General features: G+C 54.5%; 1 protein-coding gene across 1 annotated transcript; it reads left to right on the top strand.

Annotated features, from left to right (window-relative positions):
• Positions 1–921: 921 nt before the first annotated feature.
• Positions 922–21,031, top strand: ZNF775 (zinc finger protein 775; the record flags this gene model as incomplete). The annotated part of the gene is made up of 8 exons (XM_079711876.1): positions 922–1,112; positions 1,343–1,502; positions 1,704–1,795; positions 1,843–1,927; positions 4,080–4,216; positions 4,995–5,083; positions 11,499–11,579; positions 19,509–21,031. 8 exons carry the CDS (start codon positions 922–924, stop codon positions 21,029–21,031), a joined length of 2,358 nt encoding a protein of 785 aa, XP_079568002.1.
• Between the last annotated feature and the right edge of the window lie 438 nt (positions 21,032–21,469).

Consider the following 21,469-nt stretch of genomic DNA (forward strand, 5'->3'; position numbering starts at 1 on the left):
CATGTCCTCTTGTATACTTTAAATCACCTCTAGATTACTTATAATACTTAATACAGTGTAAATGCTATGTACATAGTTCCCTGTGCCTGGGAAAATTCAAATTTTGATTTTTTGGAACTTTCTGGAGTTTTTTTCCCCCTCTGACTATTTTCAGTCTGTTGTTGATTGAAATCACAGACGTGGAACCTGTGGATACGGAAGGCCGACTGTAACTAGAAAATTATTAACTCTTACAGATGAATAAGTCAAAGTCCAGGGACAGACAGTATCTTTTGTAAAAACTGCACAAGAAGATTGTGGCAAAACTGATAGAATTGGGTCCCCCGTTTCTGGTGTGTTATGAGGCTTAACGGCAGCTGGGCCCATGGCAAACGCTTAGTAGGCAGCTGCTGACTGATTAGAATAAGGTCCATAGGCTTAACAGTAAGGTTTGTAGCAAGTCTCAGAGTGAGGCCAGCTTCTCTTGATATCAACCTCCTGTCCCAGAGGCGGTTTTTGGGCAGCTCCGGGGACAATCTGCCAGTGGGAGTTGCCCTGGCTGGCCGGCCCCCTTCGAGGTAGCAGTGTGAGGAATTTTATTGACATAAAGGAGCATTTCCTTCCGATCTGGGTGAGTAGATGTGAAAATTCTCTTTCCTGACGGTCTCTGGGAACAGAAAACCCTCCTTGGCCGTCTGGACCCTGCCTCTAAATCAGCAGTAACACTCGACCTAGGAACGTTGGTCGCTCTTTCCTCAACAAAAAGGGAGGGGTTGGATTTAATGATGTCTAAGTCTCTCCTGGAGACCCCAGGTTCATTTATCACGCGGCTACGACGTGCCTAGGGCCGCGTGAGTGCGGAGAGCGATTTCTCTCCCGTCGCACGAGACTCGCACATCTCACTCTAACACCTGGTGTGCCGTAGTGCCAAGTGCCACAACCATGTCACATGCACACTCGAGTGTGATCGTCGGATCGGGGTTCGTGCGTCTTGTTCCCCCGGATCCCGGCACCAAGGGCGGTGCGGGCGCGTCGCAGGCGTCGGACGGAGAGTTGCCGAGCGACTGGATCGGTTTCAGAGCGCGCGTCTGCGCGGCCTGGACGGGGAGGGAGAGCTCCACGGAGAGGAGAGGGTGCTGCCGCGCCGTCGGGTCGCCAGCCCTCCGGACTTGCCCCCGCCCCTCCTCCCCTGGGAGACCGGGCCCAGCGCCCCACGGCCAACGCTTTAATGCCTGACGGGGCCGCGGCTGGCCCCTCGGGAGGCAAGGTCAGCCCGCCCACGCAGGCCATTGGCTCCTGAGAACAAAGGAGCCGCCCCGAAGGCTTCTCCGATAGGGCTGAGCTGGTCATCTGAGAGGTGCAGCCAGTCAGGTGGCGGGGCGGCCCCGGGGACGGCCAGGCCCGCCAGCCAATCAGGGGCGCGTGCCCGCCCCGCCTGCCCCGGGACTGGCGGGGCCGGGGAGCTCAGTGCCCAAGTCGCCCCGGGGTGGCAGTTCCCGTTAACCTTAGCCACAAAGTCAAAGGTATTTATTCCCGTCCCCTCCCTCCGAGTCCCTCTGAATCCGGGCGGGGAGGGGCGTGCGGAGGGACGGACAGTGCCGCGGGGCCAGCGTCCGGCCCCGCTCCTCCCGCGCTGTCTCCACCCAGACTCCGGCTGGAGGCGGCCTCGGGGTCCCCCGAGCCCCCCGCGTTCTCAGCCCCGAACTTTACCCACCCCCGCACAGCTCACGGGGAAAGGGGCCCGGGTCGTGCGTGGGAAGGGGCTGCAGGCCGGCTCAGAGCTGGAGGGGGGCGTGAGAGCGGGAGAGGCGCGGAGGTGAGCGCGGGGACTGCGCCCCGGCTCCTCCGGGCGCGCTCTGCCAGAGCCTGTCCCGATATTCGGGAGCGGCGTCAGCCTCCCCCAAAGATCGAGTTCCTGCAGGGCGGGAACCCCAGTGCTCGCCGCAGAGTGACACATAGTAGGTGCTTCATAAATGATTAAATAAGTGGGCCTGAGGATCGGGGGCGAGAACAATGAGAGGGAAGCACCACAGAAAGTGGAGGTGTGTGTGTAGGGTTCTCCCCGAAGCCTCCATTCTAGGAAGACAGGCATAGGAGCCAAGATCTCAGTGGAGCTGGGGGTAGGCGCTGGGGGTTTCTTCCCTCGTGAAGGTGGAGGGTGTAGAGATGCTGCCCACTCCAGCCCTTTGGGAGGATGGAGCCTGGTGTGTGTCTTGGTCCACCTGACCTGGGGTGGGGTGTGGTCAAAGCCCCGACGCGAGGCCGGCTATGTCCAGGCTCCACTATTAGGTGTGCATTTTGTGTCCAGGTGTTTATCTGTAAAATGAAAATATTAGAGGGTATTAGCCTCCTTTCAATGCTAAGGTTCCATGATTCTGTGCTTCTAATCTGTTTTGGACTTAACATTTCTTTTATCTAAATGTTCCTTTGTTAAAATTTTTATTAATGGTTTACAGCATGCTGGACCTTGTGCTGGGTGTTGGGGAGAGAGAAACACTCCCTGTGTTAAGATGTTTACAGTCTTCTTGTGGAAACAAATTATTATTATACTATGTAGATGGTACTGGGTTGGGTGGGTGCACAGGTTAAACAGAGAAGGGCCCCTAACTGAGCCTGGTGTATCCACAAAGGCTTCCTGGTGAAAGTGATCCTGGATCTGGGCTGGGCAGAGAAGAGCTGGGCAAGGGTATTCCAAGACTGATCACAGGTGTCCCTAGACACGGCAAGGTCAGGGAGTTGCATCTGGGGACAATGGGGTAGGTTGGTGGTACAGTGAGAGGTGAGCAGAGGCCAGATTTTAAGTGGGCTTGCCAAGAAATTTTTAGCAGTACCTGAAAGTGCTGGGGACCCACTGAAGTGTTTTAAGCAAAGTAGTAACATGTCTAAATTGTAATTTTAGGAAAATTGCTTTGAGTCTGGGTGGTGGATGGATTGGAGGGGCAAGATGAGCTATGATAGCAGTGCAGTCTCCAGGTGAGCAGTGCTGAGGCCTGAGCTAAGGCAGCAGCGGTGGCAGATGCTGGAAGTATTAAAACAGCACTGGTATGATTTAGTGACCTGTGGATTGTGAGGGCTGTGCTCTGCGGTAGTGAAAGGTGGTGGCAGTTTTGAGAGGCCTGGTGAGTCCCACCTGGAGGGGCAAAGGATGCCCAGGGCCAAGTGCAGAGCTGGTCCAGGCACCTGCTCCCCTGGTGAGGGTTAAGCTGAGGAATCTAAGGTTTCCTAGGATGGGGGTGGCCTGCAGGGGAGAGTGGGCCAGGTGGGCAGGAGACCTGAGTTCTGACTTTCTCTGAGGCAGGGAATGTCCCCTCTGGGACTTGCTTTCCTCATCCAAAAAGGGAGAAACACTCCTTATCCTTGCCAAGCTCCTTTGAATGCAGCAAGGGTGAAAAAGTGTTTATAAATCAAAATGTGACAGCTGTCCAAAGTGTTGTTAGCAGTTGGCTTCATCCCTTGCCTTCGATCAGGTAATGGGGGTCCCCAGGCCCTGGCAGGCTCCTGAGCCTTAGATTTGGGGCAGAAGAATGTGGGCGACGTTGTATCCTCTAAAGGGAGACGGGTGAGCAAAGACGGGGGATGGGGATGCCATGGGTGGGGGACAGGCCTGGGAGCGGGGGCGTGGGGGAGTGACAGTCCCAGCAAAGGTGTGCATGTTGGGCAGGACAGGTGGGGCAGGGGTCCTGGAAGGAGGTGCCTTGGGGACTGGCATGGGGTTGAATCCGGGACCTCTGGGAGGTGGGCGGGCATGATGGGATAACGCAGCTGCCCTGGCTGCCCTCACCGGCCCTGGACCTGGTCCCCAGGGAATGCTGGCGGAAGCAAACTGAAGTCACTGAACTGGGCTCTTCCTATCAGTTCTGACAACTGGGTAGTGGGGAGGGGGTGACGGCAGTGCAGTGACCTGACAAGAATTCATCTTGCACCTTTGTGAACATTCTCCAGAGTCCTTTTGCAATGTTTCCCTCCCACCGCTTGATATAACAGTTCTATACAGAGGACCAAGCATTATTTCCATTTGCAGATGGGGAAACTGAGGCCTAGGGAAGGAAGGTGGCTGGCCCGGGGTCACATGACTAACCAGAAGCAAACCCGCTCCCAAGGTCTCTGGCCTCCCTGTCCTGGGCACCTTCTGCTACGTGTGGTCTTTCTGCGGGACGATGGCCTGCCCCGCCCTCTTCCTCCCCACCGCCATCCCCTCTCCTGGGACTGAGGACCCCACAGTGTTTGGGAGGCTGAGGTCTGAAGATGCTGGAGTAGGAAGGGGGGGATGGGGAGAAGGGGGAGGACGGGCGGAGGGCTTGGAAGAGGTGACAGTGAGGGTGCATGGGGACACCTGATCCGGTGGTGAGTAGATCCGGGAAGTCGGAGAGGAACGAGGGAGGAGCAGGGAGGTTGATGGTAGAGAAGGATGGGGGGGCCCTGGAGGGGCTCGGGGATTGTTCTGGGAGTCTAGAAGGATGCCGGGCATGCCTTATGCTGGGATGTGGGGTGGAGGCAGGCCTCTAGGTGGTGGGTGGAGGTGATGCTCACCTGGTCTGGCCTAGGACCTCGGCCTGCCTGTCTGTCCTCGGGCACTGGGCCATAGAAGGTGGGAACAGCAGTTGCTCTGCCTTTCCGATACCATTTTAAAGCCACTTGTTGGGGATGGTTTGCGTGTCCTCCTTGGTCAGAAACGCTGGAGGAGAGGAAGGTGAAGTGGGTGCAGGGATGGGGGACCGGTGCCTGGAGGGAGTGCTGATTATCCAGAGATCAGCCAGAGCACAGGCCCAGGGACCAGGCCTCGCGCAGGAGTGGCCTGCGTGGGACTGGCTTTGGGAGAGGGCCTGGGGGCTGTGCGATCAGTCCTGGGAGACAGAGGCTACACTAGCTCCTCCCCGCAGCAAAGTCGGGCTGTGCGGCCGCGGGGCTCGCCTGAGATGAGCCGGCAGAAGCGTCCACGGCTCTCTCTAGTCCAGCCCCCTGCCTGGCGCTCAGGGCCCGGACCCGGCCCTGCTTCCCTTACCCCTGGCCCACAGCCTGGCCCGGAGGAGGCCCGCTCCCCACCCAGTCTCCATCTCCCGGGAGAGGCGGTACCTGGAGCTGCTCTGTCAGCACAGCTCTGCAGGTAGCCTTGACCTCGAAAGCTGTCCACGCCCGGTTCCTCTGCGAGGCCGGCTCCCGTTGCTGAGCAGAGTTTGGGGTTCCTGTGTGGGCGCCGGGGGCCTCCAGAGATGCTGAAGCAGCTTGAAGGGTAACGGTTTAGGAAGGGTGAGCTGGCCGTGGGGTGCTCGGAGAGAGGGCTCAGAACCTTCGGGTGTGGATTGTTCTCAGGCCATGAGAAAGAGAGAAAAGACCATTTAGAAAGTCTAGTGTTTCCCCCAACCTGATGCTCACAGCAGGCCCCCGGAGCAGGCGTTTTCAGTCACCTTCGCCATTGGAACCTAGGCCTAGAGGTGAAATGATTTGCCAGGGACAGGTGGGCTAGAACTCAGGGCCCCTGATCCCGGGTCCAGGCGTGCGTGGGTCTGAGGAGAGGGGCAGCCAATGCGGGTGCACTGCGAGGGGCAGACTCGGCCGAGGAGTCTGGGCTCAGGTTCCCAGGGGAGAGGTAAACGGCCTGCTGCCGCCTCCTGGCCAGACCCCTGCAGCGTGGCCTTGGGGCTCGGGCGGCACTGGCCTGCCGGGCAGAGCCCTGTCCTCTTTCTAGGGCTTTCTGTGCCCCTCCAGCTTCTTCCCTCCAGCTGCAGCGCTGCTGCCTCACGCCGCCCCCTCCCCTCAGCTTACCCCACCGGCACCCCAACGGGTGACTGTTCCCCAGCACCCACTGTCGCTTCCTCTCCCGGTGGCTGCATCATCCCCTGAGTTCCGTTCCTTGGAGCAGTGGACCTGGAGGGATGGTCATGGATTGTGAGGATACTTGTGTCAGCAGGGAGTAAGTACATTGCTGTTTTCTCCAGCGTGAAAGGGGAGTGATTTGTGCTCGTGCGGCTCACGTTGGCACACTTGTGTCTCTGGATCTGTAGGCGTATGGGTGGATTTTTTAATATTTCAATCTCCCTGTGCTTTGCATATGCAATTTTGCAGGTATTCTCATGTGTATGAGTATCTCTGTATTTTTGCATCTTTGAACGTTTGTGTACTTAGCTGCCTTGGATGTTAGATATGATCGTCTCTGGATATGTTTGTGTGCATTTAGTGTTTAGATCAGTTTCTTCTCGTATGCCTATGACTGTATTTTATCAATATTTTTTATTGAAGTATAGTTGATTCACAATGTTGTGTTAATTTCTGCTGTACAACAAAGTGATTCAGTTATACATGTATACATTCTTTTTTTTTTTTTTTGCGGTACGCGGACCCCTCACTGTTGTGGCCTCTCCCGTTGCGGAGCACAGGCTCTGGACGCGCAGGCTCAGCGGCCATGGCTCACGGGCCCAGCCGCTCCGCGGCATTGGGATCTTCCCAGACCGGGGCACGAACCCGTGTCCCCTGCATCGGCAGGCGGACTCTCAACCACTGCGCCACCAGGGAAGCCCTCTTTTTTTTTTTATATTCTTTTCCATTATGGTTTATCACAGGATATTGAATATAGTTCCTTGTGCTCTACAGTAGGACCTTGTTGTTTATCCATTTATATATAAAAGCTGACATCTGCTAACCCTGACCTCCCACTCCATCCCTCCCCCAACCCCCTCCCCCTTGGCAACCACCTAAGATTGTATATTTTAAATGAAACATCCACTGATATTAACTGAAATCCATTTCCCAGGCCGGGGACATCATTAACCTGTCCTGAGGTATTTGTTGTTGGTGATGAAGCACTGGGGCCAGAGGGGCCCCGTCTTCAGTCTTCCCATTTCTTTCATTCGTTCATTCATTTATTCATTCATCCAGTATAAACTGGGCACCTTCTGCATCCCAGGCCCGGGCAGGCAGGGCCACCGCCATCCTGGAGCTTTATATCTAGTGCAGTGTCTCCCAGCAGAACTTCGTGAATCTGGAAATCTTCTTTTCTGCTGGATGTTACGGTGGCTCTAGCCACCTGTGACTGTTGAACACTTGAAGCGTGGCCAGCGTGAATGAGAAACTGAATTTTAAACTTAATTTATACACACTTAAATAACCAACATGTGGGTCTAGAGGCCAGACTCCTGAAAATGAGGCCCTGGTGGCTTAAGGTTTGGTACACTGTGCACCTTCTCTCAGAGGCAGCATATGGCCCAGGAGCAGGCCCACCCCAGTCCGTCGGTCCTGGCTCCAGCACTTAACTAGCTGTGTGACCTTGAGCAAAACGCTTAACGTCTCAGAGCCGTGGCTCCTTAGGATGAAGTGGGCGGTGCTTGCTGAGTGCCTGCTACACAGTCGGTCTCCCTGTCCCTACCGAGTCTTGGCTGGTCACCCCCTTTTCTTTCCAGAGCCAGGTCCATACCGAGGTGACCAGGGAAGCCCCCGCCCTCTCAGTGAATGAGGGAAGGACAGACAGAGTCTCCATCCCCCCGAGGACTCCGAGAGCACACCCCCAGGGTGAGGGCTAGCTGGAGCCTGCGGGCCCTCACCCGTCCCCTTCCAAACGCTGGCCTGGGCTGCTCCCCGGGGGACTTGACCTACTGGTGTGAGGGCAGTCAGCTTGATGGGCAGGGTACCTTGGGAAGACTGCCTCCTGTGCGCGGTTTCCTGTGGGGAGGGACTGTGTGCATAGGTGAACAGTGGCAGATGGTGTCGCACTGGGTGGGGCTCCTAGCTGAGCAGGGCCTGTGAGCTGGGCCTTCGGCTGGAGTTTGGGAGATGCACCCCTCAAAGCCTGAGGTACTGGTGGAGGGCACGTGGCCGGTCCCCACTCCACTGGTGACAGAGGACACATGAGGTGCCACCTCCTTCTTCCCCATGTGGGGCCTGAGTCTGTGAAGAGAGATGTACCTGGCTGGTGGAAAAGGTCCAGGGCCCTGAGATCTGGAGGATGTGGAGTGACCCAGACGTGTCCCTGCACCGCCTCTCCTGGCCCGTGGCCTTTGTCCACCCCCAGCTGCTGTCTGCCTTCCCCCCAGATTTCTGCTAAGATCGAAGCCCCTTTGTTACCTTCCCTGCCCCCAGACCTCAGCACCTGCCCCAGGCCACAGTCCCGCTTTGTGTGACGCGGCAGTTGTCATGGCAGCTGTCCCGCAAAGCCTCCCCGTCAAGGGGCTCTCATCCCAACTGCGGCCTGACCCAGAGCCAGGGGCTGGGAAGGAGGAGGTGACTGGGACCCTGTCCTGAGACCCACCCCCTGCGTGTGTCCCCCCCTCCATGGGACCTGCTGGGCAGGAAGGGGAAAGGTCATCAGAGGTTGGGGTCGGGGAGCTGGGTGATAGACCAGGTGGCCCTTAGGGACTCGGTGTGGGCACTGGTGGATGGGGATCAGCCCCCGTTGCCTCCTGTTTTCTGGCCAGGGTCTTCTGCTGGGCAGCCTGCTCGCCGTGTCCCTGGGCATCTCTCTCTCCAGTCAGCTGAGTGATGTGTCTGGTGGGGCGAGAAGAGGTGCGCAGCGCGGTGCATCAGGGTGGGGTGTGCGGGGGCCTGGCCGGCCTGGAAAGACGCGGGACCTTCCGCCGTTCGGCTCGTCTCAGGGGTTTGTCTGAGGACACCTGTTGGCCTGTTTTCCAGACACATCCCACCTGAGCACACAGGTGGAGATGGGCCCCCAAGACATAGCCCGTGCCCCCTGTTCCTGTCCTCTGTGCCCTCTCCTTTCTTCCTTCTTCCCCTCGGGCCCATGAGGGTCCTTTCCTTCCATTTCCACTTCTGTTCTTTCTCGGACCATGAGCTCTGGTGCCGCTCAGTGACTCCCTGTGAATTGGTCACCGAGAATTGAAGCCCTTCCGCCACCTGAGGCGATTTTGAGTTCGTAATACCTCTTAAGACAGAATGGATCAGGGAGGACTGATTTGATTTGGCTTCAGGGGCCTCAGTCGTGTTGTGTAGGGGTTTTGTGAATGAGCCCAAGTCCTACCCGCTGTCCTCGCCCTGAATTGTGGCCCGAGCCTCCACCCGCATGTCTGAGAGTCCCCATATCAAAGTGGCCTCTTTGTCCACCAGTCCTCTGAGTCTCCTTAGGCAGACATTAAATCTCCAGTTGGTGAGAGGCTACCCCATGGCCTGGGATGCAGAGTGACCTGGAAGGAAAATGTGGTGTGAAGGCAGGAGCACTGGCATCCATCAGGGGCCCCAAGGGGGGCCTTCTCCTGCGCTCATTTGTGGCCCCCTTTTCTCTGCACCACAGGCAGGTTTCAGTGTCTATAGTAACCCACAGCAGGAGTGCGTAACAGACCCCTTTTGGGGAAATAGAATTAAAAACCAAATCTCCTGCCAACTCAGAAAAACTCCCCGCAAAAGTGGGGAGAAACAAAAAAGAAAACAAGTTTTTAACTGAATAAGCATTAGACTGGAATGTGGTGCACATCACAGGCAATTTGCTAAGAGACTATAGACAGAAATCTCACTTGTTACACAGTCCAGCAGGGGCAACCCCACTGCACACCTGTTCTCCAGGGAAAGCATAGCCAGTCCTTGGGTAAGAAGACTTGACAGCACCATTTGTCACACAGAGTTCACCCTAAATTCGCCTGGAATTGGTGGCCACCCGTGATAGCTAATTGCCTTTATGCAAAGGAAACATCCACTTCTTGTATCTTGGTGACGGGAGGAGGTTTGCAGCCCGGAGCCCGGTGCTGCTGGAGAGGTAGGCTCCCACCTCCCGCGGGCAGGGGACACTGGCCGCTGTTCCCTTGATGTTTGCATTTTGGAGAGATGGCTCCCAGGTCCTCGAGAAAGACGGTCCTGGGTTGTAAAGCCAGCAAGAGGCTGAGTGAGCTTTAAAAGATTTATATACACCTCAAAGGGGCAGAGAAAGAACTTCCAATCGGAAGTTTTCTAAAGAAAATACTCTGAAAGAAAGGGGAGGGTTGTTCTCTTTCCCTTTTTCCACCAGGGAGGGTGAGTTTTCTATTTCTCAGATTCGTATCTCCCTGCCCCCCCACCTCTCCGGGCAGGGTCCACATCTCCAGCCTGGGTCCCTGTCCCCGGAGTAGCCGCTGGAAGGGGACCTGGGAGAAGGAAGCAGGGAGACCCTTAGAATGGGGTTTCTGGGAGGCTCTCCGGGGCCCGAGGTGTGGAGCAAGGGGAGGCTGGCTTCCCCGAGCCCTAGCGGTGGTTGAGGAGAGGTTCCTGGTCCTGCAGCATGAGCCCGGCCTCCCGTCTCATGGGGCAGAGGCTGGGGCCTGTTTGGGAGTGCAGGGAGTCCGGGGGTGCAGGCGTAGGAAACGAGATCCCTGTCCTCGGGGGGGGGGGCCGCCCACAGCACCACGTGCAGCGGCCACATCTCTGAGCGCACGTAACCAGCAGCATGTTGGTGCCACACACAGCTGTTTGGTGCCCTCCACGTGCGGGCTGTGTCCCGGACGCTGGCATTCGGCAGTGAGCCCGGGAAGTCCTCAATTCCTGTCGGGGCATAAGCAGAAAAGTAAATATCCTGTCCGGCGGCGAAAAGTGTCAGGGAGGAATGGGAGGTGGGGTTAGGGTTGTGACTTTACACGGGGTTGCCAGGCAAGGCCACTCAGAGGAGGTGGCATTTAGGCTGGGGCCTGGAAGGGGCAGGGGCCGTGCCATGGGGTCAGAGCAGCAGGACCCGTCCCGACCACGTGCCAGGCACCAAATGAGCCAGTCGGGAGATGTTCAAAAGGCTGAAGAGGGGGCTTCCCTGGTGGCGCAGTGGTTGAGAGTCCGCCTGCCGATGCAGGGGACACGGGTTCGTGCCCCGGTCCGGGAAGATCCCACATGCCGCGGAGTGGCTGGGCCCGTGAGCCATGGCTGCTGAGCCTGTGCGTCTGGTCCACAACGGGAGAGGCCACAAAAGTGAGAGGCCTGCGTACTGCAAAAAAAAAAAAAAAAAAAAAAAAGACTGAAGAGTAAAAAACGATGAGCCCCAGATTGGTGGATGAGGAATCAGGTCCCTAGGACCCAGGTTGGCCACGTGTGTTCTTGCCCGGGGGTGGGGGGTGGCTGTGAGGCCCTAGAAGGGTTTGTGCTGGAACCTGGACGGGGGCTTTGGGAGACGGGGGACTGGCGATTTTGGAGGGATGGTTCTTCCCTCCAGGGTGTCCTCGTGACCACGTTGCAGGATAGGGGGTGTCTCTAAACTTATTTGAGTTTCCTGGTTCTCTCTTGTGGCATCCTTCACACCCCACCCCACAGGTGATGAGAGTGTGGGCGTGAGGCTCTGGTCTGGGAGTAAGAAGCCCAGGGACCTTGCCCAGCTCTGCCGTTCGGCCACCTCTGTGACTTGGGGCATGTCAGCGGCCCTCTCTGGCCTCAGTTTATTCTTCGTAAAATGGGAATTATACACATTTTACCTGCCTAGCAGGTATATGTGCTTTTAAAAAAAATCCTGCTCATTTCGACAGAGGTCATAGAAAAGCTTTTGAAAAAGAGGGACTGCTTCCTGTGAGTGGCATTCGTCCTTGTCCCACAGGCCAACTCTCTTTCCTTTGCTCCCATCTCACCCACAGACGGCCGGGCAGGGAGCCGCCGTGCTGATGCCGAGGGACCTCCGGGGATGGACAGTGGCCTGGCTGGCGACAGCAGCACAGGTAAGAGAAGAGGGGCAGGTGGGAGCCCACCACGGCCCCCTCCCCAGCCTCGTCTTCCCCATCCCTCTGTAGCTGAGCAGGAGTTGCTGGTGGCCTGTAGAACCACACGGTGGGAACAGGACACTGAGGTCACGTCCAAGGATGGAGCAAACACAGACTAGGGGGCTAAGAACTGACAAAGCCCAGCCTGTGCTTGCCAGGCAGGGACACACACACACACACACACACACGGACACACACGGACGCGCACACACACACACACCCCGTGCAGAAATCTGCCGGGGGAAGATCAGATGTCTGTCAAGCGCTAGATCAGGGAGTGCTTGGTGTTGGTGCTGATCACACACTGAAAGCCAGCGCTCTGGGGAGGACACGTGGTCGCAACAAGCCCTGCTGTTGGTTGGTCAGGAGAGTGTCTCCAGTTCGGTCCATTAAGCTTCCCGGGGTCACACAGTTCACGGTCTGTGTCAGCTGATGCACTTGGAGCTGGTGGTGAAGAAACACAGCAGTTAGTCCTGGTGTCTCCTGGGCAGGGGGCAGGCGCCACTGAGAGTGGGAAGTGCCCTGTGGAGACCCCTCCGCAGCCACCCGCTTCCCGCTTCTGGGATGGAGCAGCCCCTGGTCTGAGACCCACTCTCAGCCTCTGTGGCAGGCCCTGTTCCGGGTGTAGCTGGGCTGCACGGTGGCTCTGGCCCCGGGAGACGGGGACCGGCCCAGGCCTGGGGACCCTGCCCCTCGCTCAGCACAGTGACCAGGCTTCTTTACCTCCCACCCCTTCCAGGGGAGTTGCCCCATGGACCCCAGAGCCCCCGCCCTCCCAGGACAATCACTGCAGTGGGCCTAAGATGAGACAAAAATCAGGCAAGTGGATAAAAGAGAAACAAAGCACCGGCTCAAAGGAGGCAGTGTGATATATGGACACCACACTGTTCTGGGGCTGGGTCCTGACACAGACGGCAGTGAGTTCAGCCACCCCACTTCCCAGTGCCCCCCCAACCCCTGCCCCGGGCTGTCGCTTTGAATGCTGAGAGCACTCGAGGTGTGTGTGTGTGTGTGTGTGTGTGTGTGTGTGTGTGTGTGTGTGTGTGTGTGTGTGTGTGTGTGTGTGTGTGTGTGTGTGTGTGTGTGTGTGTGTGTGTGGCTGACATTACAGTAATTACAGGAAAACCTAGGGCAGACTGTTCCAAACATTTCAGCTGAAGGACCCTTTTGCCCACGTAAACTCATAAGAGAGATCCTAATGCAGACGTGAGAGATGGGCTCCACCAGGGCCTTCTCTGCCCCGTACGGCAGCTGCAGCTTTGGGAAGAGGTAGAAAAACACCAGCCTGGACCCTGGAGCCGCTGGGGCCTGGGGGCCCCCGTGAGCTCAGCCTCCACAGGCTGCCACGCCTGCTGGCCAGGCTGAAGGAATGACTCTTCTGGAAGGCCAGAGCTTTCAGATAATTGGGAGCTTACCTCTTTCAAGTACCTTTTACTTTATATTTATTTTATGTGTTTTTTTAAATTGTGGTGAAATATATTATACATAACATGAAATTTACCATTTTAACCATTTTTAAGGGTACAGTTCAGTGGCTTGAAGCACATTCACGTTGTGGTACAACCATCACCACTATCCATTTCTCGAATTTCCCCATAATGTCGGAAACTACCCATTCAGCAATAGCTCTCCTTTTAGCACCTTTTTATTTTATCTGAACCATTTAGATAAAAACTGATGCTTTATATGCTGACTGAGGACAAGTACCTTTGGAACAGGCAGGCAGAAGCCTGTTTTCCTCTGTAACAGTGCCTGATCCCTACGGGAAGGTGCCCGTGATGACTGAAGTCCCAGCAACACATGTCACAGGTCTACACGCGCCACCCCTGGGCTTCAGGGCCTCCTCATGCAACCCAGCCACCGTGATGGATATCAAGGCCAGGTTTAATCAGGGAAAGGCAGTGGCTTTTGTGGGGCTCTGGGGCATTAATGGGTGCCTGGTCACTTGGGGACAGTGGTGCCCCTCTGACTGGAGTATATTTTGGATTCACTACATGACCACCAATTTGGACAGCTAGCCCTGTTAAATACTTCCGCTGGCCAACAGTTCAGTGCATCTAAGGAAACATTCTTTGAATCAATGAAGCTCATTACACATGGGTTTTTGACTCCTGCCAGTACACAATTTAAATCACCACTTTCATTTTCAAATTATTACTCCTGATAAAATGACCTCTCACAACCGAGCACCTGGGGAGGCCTCACAGCGTCGTTTCACCAGGTGGAAAGCTGGCCCCTTGCAGGTGCTTCCTGTGACACTCCCACCCTCCCACCTCCGCCCCCATGGGCACCACATCGGTTTCTTTGCCCCCATGTGGCCAGTGAGGCTGTGGAGTGGAGCAGAACTCTTTGGCCTCAAAACTCAAGGCCACCAGATTAGAGGGGAGGTTTTCTCTTTATTTCCTAAAGATATTTTAAAGACTTAAGAATTATAATTGAATTTTTATGAGAATATTCAAATAACACATGTAAAGTGTAAGTCCCCTTTGACTTCTTCATCTAGTCCTGCTATGGTCCATATCACCTGCAGGGTGGCCACCATCTTGGGTTTGGTGTGAACCGTCCTGGATCGGGCATGTGTATGTGCACAGAGAGGTACAGTTTTATTTTCCATAAGTTGGATCAGACGACTGATACTGATTTTCAATTTTGTTTTTTTCTCTTAAAATGTTTTCGAAATCTTTTCACATGAGTATATATAGCTCTTTTCAATTGCTGCATAGTATTCCACATTATGAAGGGAGTGAAAATTTTATTAGACTATTATTGATGGGTAATTAGGTTGTTCCCCCCTTTTTCCTAATTACAGATAGCACTTCAGTGAATATACTTAGACGTTCCTCTTTGGACTCATATGTATTTCTTAGGATAAACACCTAGAGTGAAATTGCTGGGTGGAAGAAGTGGAAGATTGTACACATTTATAATTTTAATCAGCACTGTCAAGTCGTCCTCAAAGAATCTGAATTCGTTTAGGCCCCCAGCATATCCATGTTGTACTTATCCTCCTGTGTGATTTCCATGTGTATTGTGAAGTCGGGATATTATCAACCTCTTCAATATTTGCTGCTGTGATGGGTGAAAAGATGCTACACTGTTATTTTGCACTTTGCTGATTACTAGCGAGGGTGCACCTCTTTTCATCCTATCTACAGGAGTCCTTTATATACTCTGGATATTAATATACTCTGGATATTAGTCCTTTATATTCTCTGGATAGACATGTGCTGTCCAGTAGGTGGCCAATAGCCACAGATGGTTATTTAAATTTAGACTTAATTTAATTTAAATTTTAAAAAGTAAGTTCAGTTCCTCGGTAGTACTAGCCACATTCCAAGTGCTCCGTAACCACCCGTGGCTCGAGGCCACATGCATCAGACAGCTCGGATGTAAAATGTTTTCACTCTGTGGAAAGCTCTGTTGGAAAGGGCTGCCCCGCATGATCGTTTCTAGTTCGCTCATGTGCAGTATCCTTTGTCGTACAGGGGTTTTAAATTTAGTTTTTATGTTTTGCATCCTGTTTAAGAAGATTATCAATTACCTCTAGATTCGAAACAAATTCTCCTAATTCTTCTAATACTGTATTTGCTTCTTTTAAACCAGCACTTAAATCCATCTGGAACTGATTTTTATAAACAGTATGAACTACAAATCTAACTTGAATATTTTTCCCAAATGGAGAGTTAGTTGGTCCTAAATTGATGAATAGGCCAGCCTTTCACTGTTGACTTGGTATGCTACCTCATATCGCATATTAAACTTTTCTGTTCTTTTGATGTATCTGTCAGTTATGTGTATTCTACACTTCTTTTTTAAATTTTTTGCGGTACGCGGGCCTCTCACTGTTGTGGCCTCTCCCGTTGCGGAGCACAGGCTCCGGACGTGCAGGCTCAGCAGCCATGGCTCACGGGCCCAGCCGCTCTGCGGCATGTGGGATCTTCCCGGACCGGGGCACGAATCCGTGTCCCCTGCATTGGCAGGCAGATTCTCAACCACTGCACCACCGGGAAAGCCCTATTCTACGCTTTTAATGATTGGTTTTAGCTTTTTTTTTTTTTTTGGTGGTGGGAGGGACTCTCACTCACAGCCTCACCTCACCTGGCTCACTATGGAACAGCCATGTCAATACAACTGCATCAGTCAAGACTTTTATTAAATGGACTTTATTTTTTAGAGCAGTATTAGGTTTACAGAGAAAATGTGCAGAAAGGACAAGAGTGCCCTGTACCCTTCTCTGCAGTTTCTCCTGTTCTTAACATTTTGCATTAGAATGGTGGGTGCACTGTTTACAATAGATGAACCTTTATTAACACATTTGTATTACATAAAGTCCATAGTTTGCATTAGGGTTCCCTCTTTGTGTTGTACATTCTGTGGACAGATGCTTAATGTCCTGTACCTCCCATTACAGTATCATGCAGAGGAGTTTCACTGCCCTGAAAATCCTCTGTGCTCTGCCAGTTCATCCCTCTCCCCCTGACCCTTCAACCCCTGGCAACCACTGATCTTTTTACTGTCTCCACAGTTTTGCCTTTTCCAGACGTCATATAGTTGGAATCATACAGTGTGTAGCCTTTTCTGATTGGCTTCTTTCACTTAGTCGTATGCATTTAAGTTTCCTCCATGTCGTTTCATGACTTGAGATCACATTTCTTTTTATCACTGAATAACACTCCATTGTATGGTGTACCACTGTTTATCCATCCACCCAGTGAAGGACATCTCTTGGATGCTTCCACGTTTTGACTGTTATCAATAAAGCTGCTATAAACATCTGTGTGCAGGTTTTTGTGTGGACATAAGTTTTCAACTCCTTTGGATGAATACATAGGAGAGTGATTTGTTGGATCGTATGGTAAGAGTATCTTTAGTTTTGTAAGAAACAGACAAACTGTCTTCCACAGCGGCCTTAACATTTTGCGTTCCCACCAGCGGTGAATGAGAGTTGCTACACATCCCTGTCAGTGTTTGGTGTTGTCGATGTTTTGGGTTTTAGCCATTCTAATGGGTGTGTGGTGATAGTATTTTAGCTTTTAATGTTGCATAAGCCAAATTCTTCCTTGCTCATTTTTAGAATTTCTGGGTGATTTACACACATAGTAAATGTTATAATTTACTTAATTAGGATTACACTGAATTTAAACATTTTGGAATGGAGAGCTTCTTATCTAGGAATATGATGTACATGTTGTTTTATTTACATTTTATCCCTTCAATAAAGTTTAATCATTTTCTTTATGTTTTGCTTGTATATTAGGTATACTTACAGTTACTTTATTGCCATTTTAAAAAGTTATGAATTTTAATGTTTTTTATCTGGCAGTTTTGTTGAAACTTTTATTTCTGAAACTTCATCAGTGGATTCTCACGCACATTCCAGGTTAATAATTGTCAGCAAATGACCGTTCTCTCCTCCTTTCCAATATTTATATATATCTTTCTTTTTTCACCTCGTTCCTAACTTGAATAGGCTTCTCATCTTTTGCCTTCGGTTATAACATTTGCTGCAGTTTCTAATACAGCTCCTTTGTCAACCTAAGAAAACTTCCTTATGTTCCTAGTTTGCTAAGAGCTTCCTTCCTTCCTTTTGTCTTTACCCCTCCCTCTCTTCCTCCTCCCTCCTTTCCCTTTTTCTTCTCTACCTCCAGAAATGATGTTGAATTTTATCCTGGGACTTTTTCACATCTATTGAGATAGTATAAGGGGGTTTTTTTGCGGTGCGCGGGCCTCTCACTGTTGTGGCCTCTCCTGTTGTGGAGCACAGGCTCCGGACGCGCAGGCTCAGCGGCCATGGCTCACGGGCCCAGCCGCTCCGCGGCATGTGGGATCTTCCCGGACCGGGGCACGAACCCGTGTCCCCTGCATCGGCAGGCGGGCTCTCAACCACTGCGCCACCAGGGAAGCCCAGTATAAGGTTTTTAATGTTTAAAAGGTTAATGTCATGAACTGTGTTGAGTCATCTTCGCTTTCCTGGAGAAGATCCAGCAAATCCATGATAGATTGTTCTCTTAACACTGCCAAACTTGCTTTGCCAGCGTTTTTGCTTGTTTGTTTTTTGCATCTACTTTCAAAGAACCATAAGCCTATGATTTCCCGCCTACCCCACCCTTGTCTTATTCTGGGTCATGTTAACATGGAGGCTTCCCCCCTCCCCCCTGCCCTAGTCATGGTCACAGTTTATGTAAGCTGGGAACGGCCCTTCCCGTGAAGTTTTCGTAGAACCTCTTTGTACAGTTCAGTGGCCTGTTACCCATTTTCGAGGTTGAACTTTAGCTTTCTTTTCAGTCTCTTCTAATTGTTTCTATAGACATGGTTTCTACGTTTTCTTGAGTCAGTTTTGTTAATTTATTTCTCCTCGCGAAATCATCCATTTTACATAGATTTTTCAAATTGATATAATGTCTATACATGGTATTTTGGGATTTATCAGAATCCTTTTTTTATCTTTATGTTCCCTTTATCCTATCATCTCTGCTTTTGTCTTTATTAATTCCTTCCTCTTACTTCCTTGGGGTTTGCTTTGTTGTCTTTTTAATATTGGCAGCGGTTGTTTTTTTTTTTTTTTCCTGCTGTGTTGGGTCTTGTTGCTGCACGCGGGCTTTCTCTAGTTGCGGCGAGCGGGGGCTACTCTTTGTTGCAGTGCGCTGGCTTCTCATTGCGGTGGCTTCTCTTGTTGAGGAGCACGGGCTCTAGGCACGCGGGCTTCAGTAGTTGTGGCACGCAGGCTCTAGAGCGCAGGCTCAGCAGTTGTGGTGCGTGGGCTTAGTTGCTCCGTGGCGGGTGGACTCGTCCCGGACCAGGGATCGAACCCGTGTCCCCTGCATTGGCAGGTGGATTGGCAACAGTTGTTTAGAGTTTCTCTTCTTTGTTCACAACTGTTTCATTTATTTTTTATAGAACATAAACTTTTTCTTGAAGTATAACACAGAAAAGTGCACAGGTCACAGGCTATATAAATTCTCCAAGTGAACACGCCCACGTAACCAGCACCCAGTTCCAGAAGGAGAACATTGCCAGAGCCCCAGAAGTGCCCCAGGCCCCCTTCCAACCACAGTGCCCTCTATCAGGGGGCCATTACCCTTCTAACTCATCCATTAGTTGCCAGCTTTTGACCTACGTATAAATGGAATCAGACAGTCTGTATGCAGTGTCTATAGCACACCTTTCCCATCATGGCTTATGTCCATGAGCCCAGAAGCAAAGCACCCTTCTGACCTGAGCACAGTGTAAGGGGTGGGTTAGCAGTAGAGTGTGCTGCTGCTGTGTAGGATTCGTTTAGTACAAGGACGAGGCAACACCTGTTCTGAGTGCTGAGACCTTTCTGGCCTACTTTCTTGTTCATGGCTTTGTTGAAGGAAGGTGAGGTTGCCAAGAAGGTAAGGTGCTCACGCACCATGGCTGCTGCCTCGGAGAGGCCTGGCAGTGATGCGGGGCTTGGCTGCCCAACCCCTGGGGGGACTGGACGTGCACTCGTCCAGCAAGTGTCCAGCACATCCATCCCCTTAGCAAGAGAAGGAGATGTTTTGAAACTTGGCCACTTTCTGCTTGCTGCCTGGGTCGGAAGACTTCCCTGGATTGGCTTGTTTACCTTCTCTGCATCCCCTGGGCCTCAGGGTGGAGAAGGTGGGCAGCGGAGTCGTTGGCACAGCAACGCTCACCTATCGTTTCGTTCTTGTCTTTTTTCTTTGCCCTCCTGCACACCCCAGTCTCCCCTTTATTGTCTTTTCCATCCTCCCTCCTCTCTTCCTCCTTCTGCATCCTTTTCTCCCGCCCTATTTTCTGCCAAGCTCTGCCCTCCTGATGCTTCTTCCCTCCCTCCCACCCTTTCCCTCCACCCCACCGAGCACCGAATGACTCTCCCCATCTCTCTCCCTTTGCGTCCGGCAGGAGATGTGCTGGTCATGAAGATCAAGCAAGAGAAGCCAGAATGGCTGCTGCAGACGCTGGGGCCACAGGCCGCGCTTTCCCAGAAGGATAAGGAGAACATTTTCCAGCAGCGTCGGAGCCTCCCGCCATGCCAGGCCGTGGGGAAGCCTCGAGCCTGGGGGGGACAGGAGGAGACTGGGGGTCCAAGGTGGACCCCTCCCCTCGAGCAGGACGGCGGGCCGGCAGGCCGGGCTCCGGGGGTGACCCCCAGCCCCCTGAGCCCCGCTCTTTCTGCCGGCGAGGGTCACTTCGTGTGCCCGGACTGCGGGAAGAGGTTCAGCTGGTGGTCGTCCTTGAAGATCCACCAGCGCACCCACACCGGCGAGAAGCCGTACCCGTGCGGCAAGTGCGGCAAGAGCTTCAGCCAGAAGCCCAACCTGGCGCGCCACCAGCGGCACCACACGGGCGAGCGGCCCTTCTGCTGCCCCGAGTGCGCTCGGCGCTTTAGCCAGAAGCAGCACCTGCTCAAGCACCAGAAGACCCACTCCCGGCCCGCCACCCACCCGTGCCCCGAGTGCGAGCGCTGCTTCCGCCACCAGGTGGGTCTCCGCATCCACCAGCGCGCGCACGCCCGGGACCGCCAGGGCGCCCGCGCCGGGCTGCAGGCGCTGCACCGGGACGCCACGGCCCACTGGGGCTGTCGCCCGCGGCCGGGGCCCCGGCGGGGGCGCCCCGAGTGGGCCTGGCTGGGGCTCTGCCAGAGCTGGTGGCGGCAGCCTGGGGCCCGGACCGCCGCCCCCGCCGAGCCGCGCCAGTTCATCTGCAACGAGTGCGGCAAGAGCTTCTCGTGGTGGTCGGCGCTGAACATCCACCGGCGCATCCACACGGGCGAGCGGCCCTACCCGTGCCCCGAGTGCGGCCGCCGCTTCAGCCAGAAGCCCAACCTGACGCGCCACCTGCGCAACCACACGGGCGAGCGGCCGCACCCCTGCGCGCACTGCGGCCGCAGCTTCCGCCAGAAGCAGCACCTGCTCAAGCACCAGCGCACGCACCTGCCCGGCGCCCCGGCCGCGCCGCGCCCCAGCCGCGCCGCGCTGCGGGCCCACCAGCAGGCCCACGCCGCCGCCGCCGAGCCGCCCACCCAGGGCGCCCCCGGCCTGTTGCCGCCGCCGCCGTCGCACGGCCCCTCGCCGGCCCGGGGGCCCGGGGACGTGCCGTGGGGCCGGGCGCGGGCGGCCGGGCCGGGCGAGCCGCGCCAGTTCATCTGCAACGAGTGCGGCAGGAGCTTCTCGTGGTGGTCGGCGCTCACCATCCACCAGCGCATCCACACGGGCGAACGGCCCTACCCGTGCCCCGAGTGCGGCCGCCGCTTCAGCCAGAAGCCCAACCTGACGCGCCACCGGCGCAACCACACGGGCGAGCGGCCCTACCTGTGTGCCTCCTGCGGCCGCGGCTTCAGCCAGAAGCAGCACCTGCTCAAGCACCAGCGCGTTCACCGGGGCGCCCTGGCGCCCACCCCCAGCGCCAAGGGCGCGGCGCTCTAGGGGGCCTGGACCCAAGCAGACCCATGGGCGGGGTGGGATGCTTGCGTGGTGCGTGTGGGGAATGACCAGGAATGGTGGCTTTTAGAACCCCAGGGGGTGAGACCCTATCAAAAGATGCTTTCTTCAAGGCTCTCAGACCTGAGAACAGAATTCCACAAGCATCCCAAAACGGGGACCGGGAAAAGTCCCGGGAAAGGCTGAGGGAGGAGGTAAGATCAGACATCCTCACCCTGGAGCCTGGGTGTGTCTGTGATGATTGAGGCCCGTCTGGTCCATCCTCGGAGGTGGGACCGCAGCCCTCGGGCATTGAGTGCAGGGGGCTGTCGACGGCCCTGGGCGAGGCTCCCTGGGTGAGATGGCGCAGGTCTGGACTGGTCAGCTGTGGCCCCAGCCAGCCGCGCTCAGCTGCCAGATAGCCCAGGGGTGTCCCTGTGGGGG

This window comes from Hyperoodon ampullatus (assembly GCF_949752795.1).
Source record: "Hyperoodon ampullatus genome assembly, chromosome: 9".
NCBI lineage: Eukaryota > Metazoa > Chordata > Mammalia > Artiodactyla > Ziphiidae > Hyperoodon > Hyperoodon ampullatus.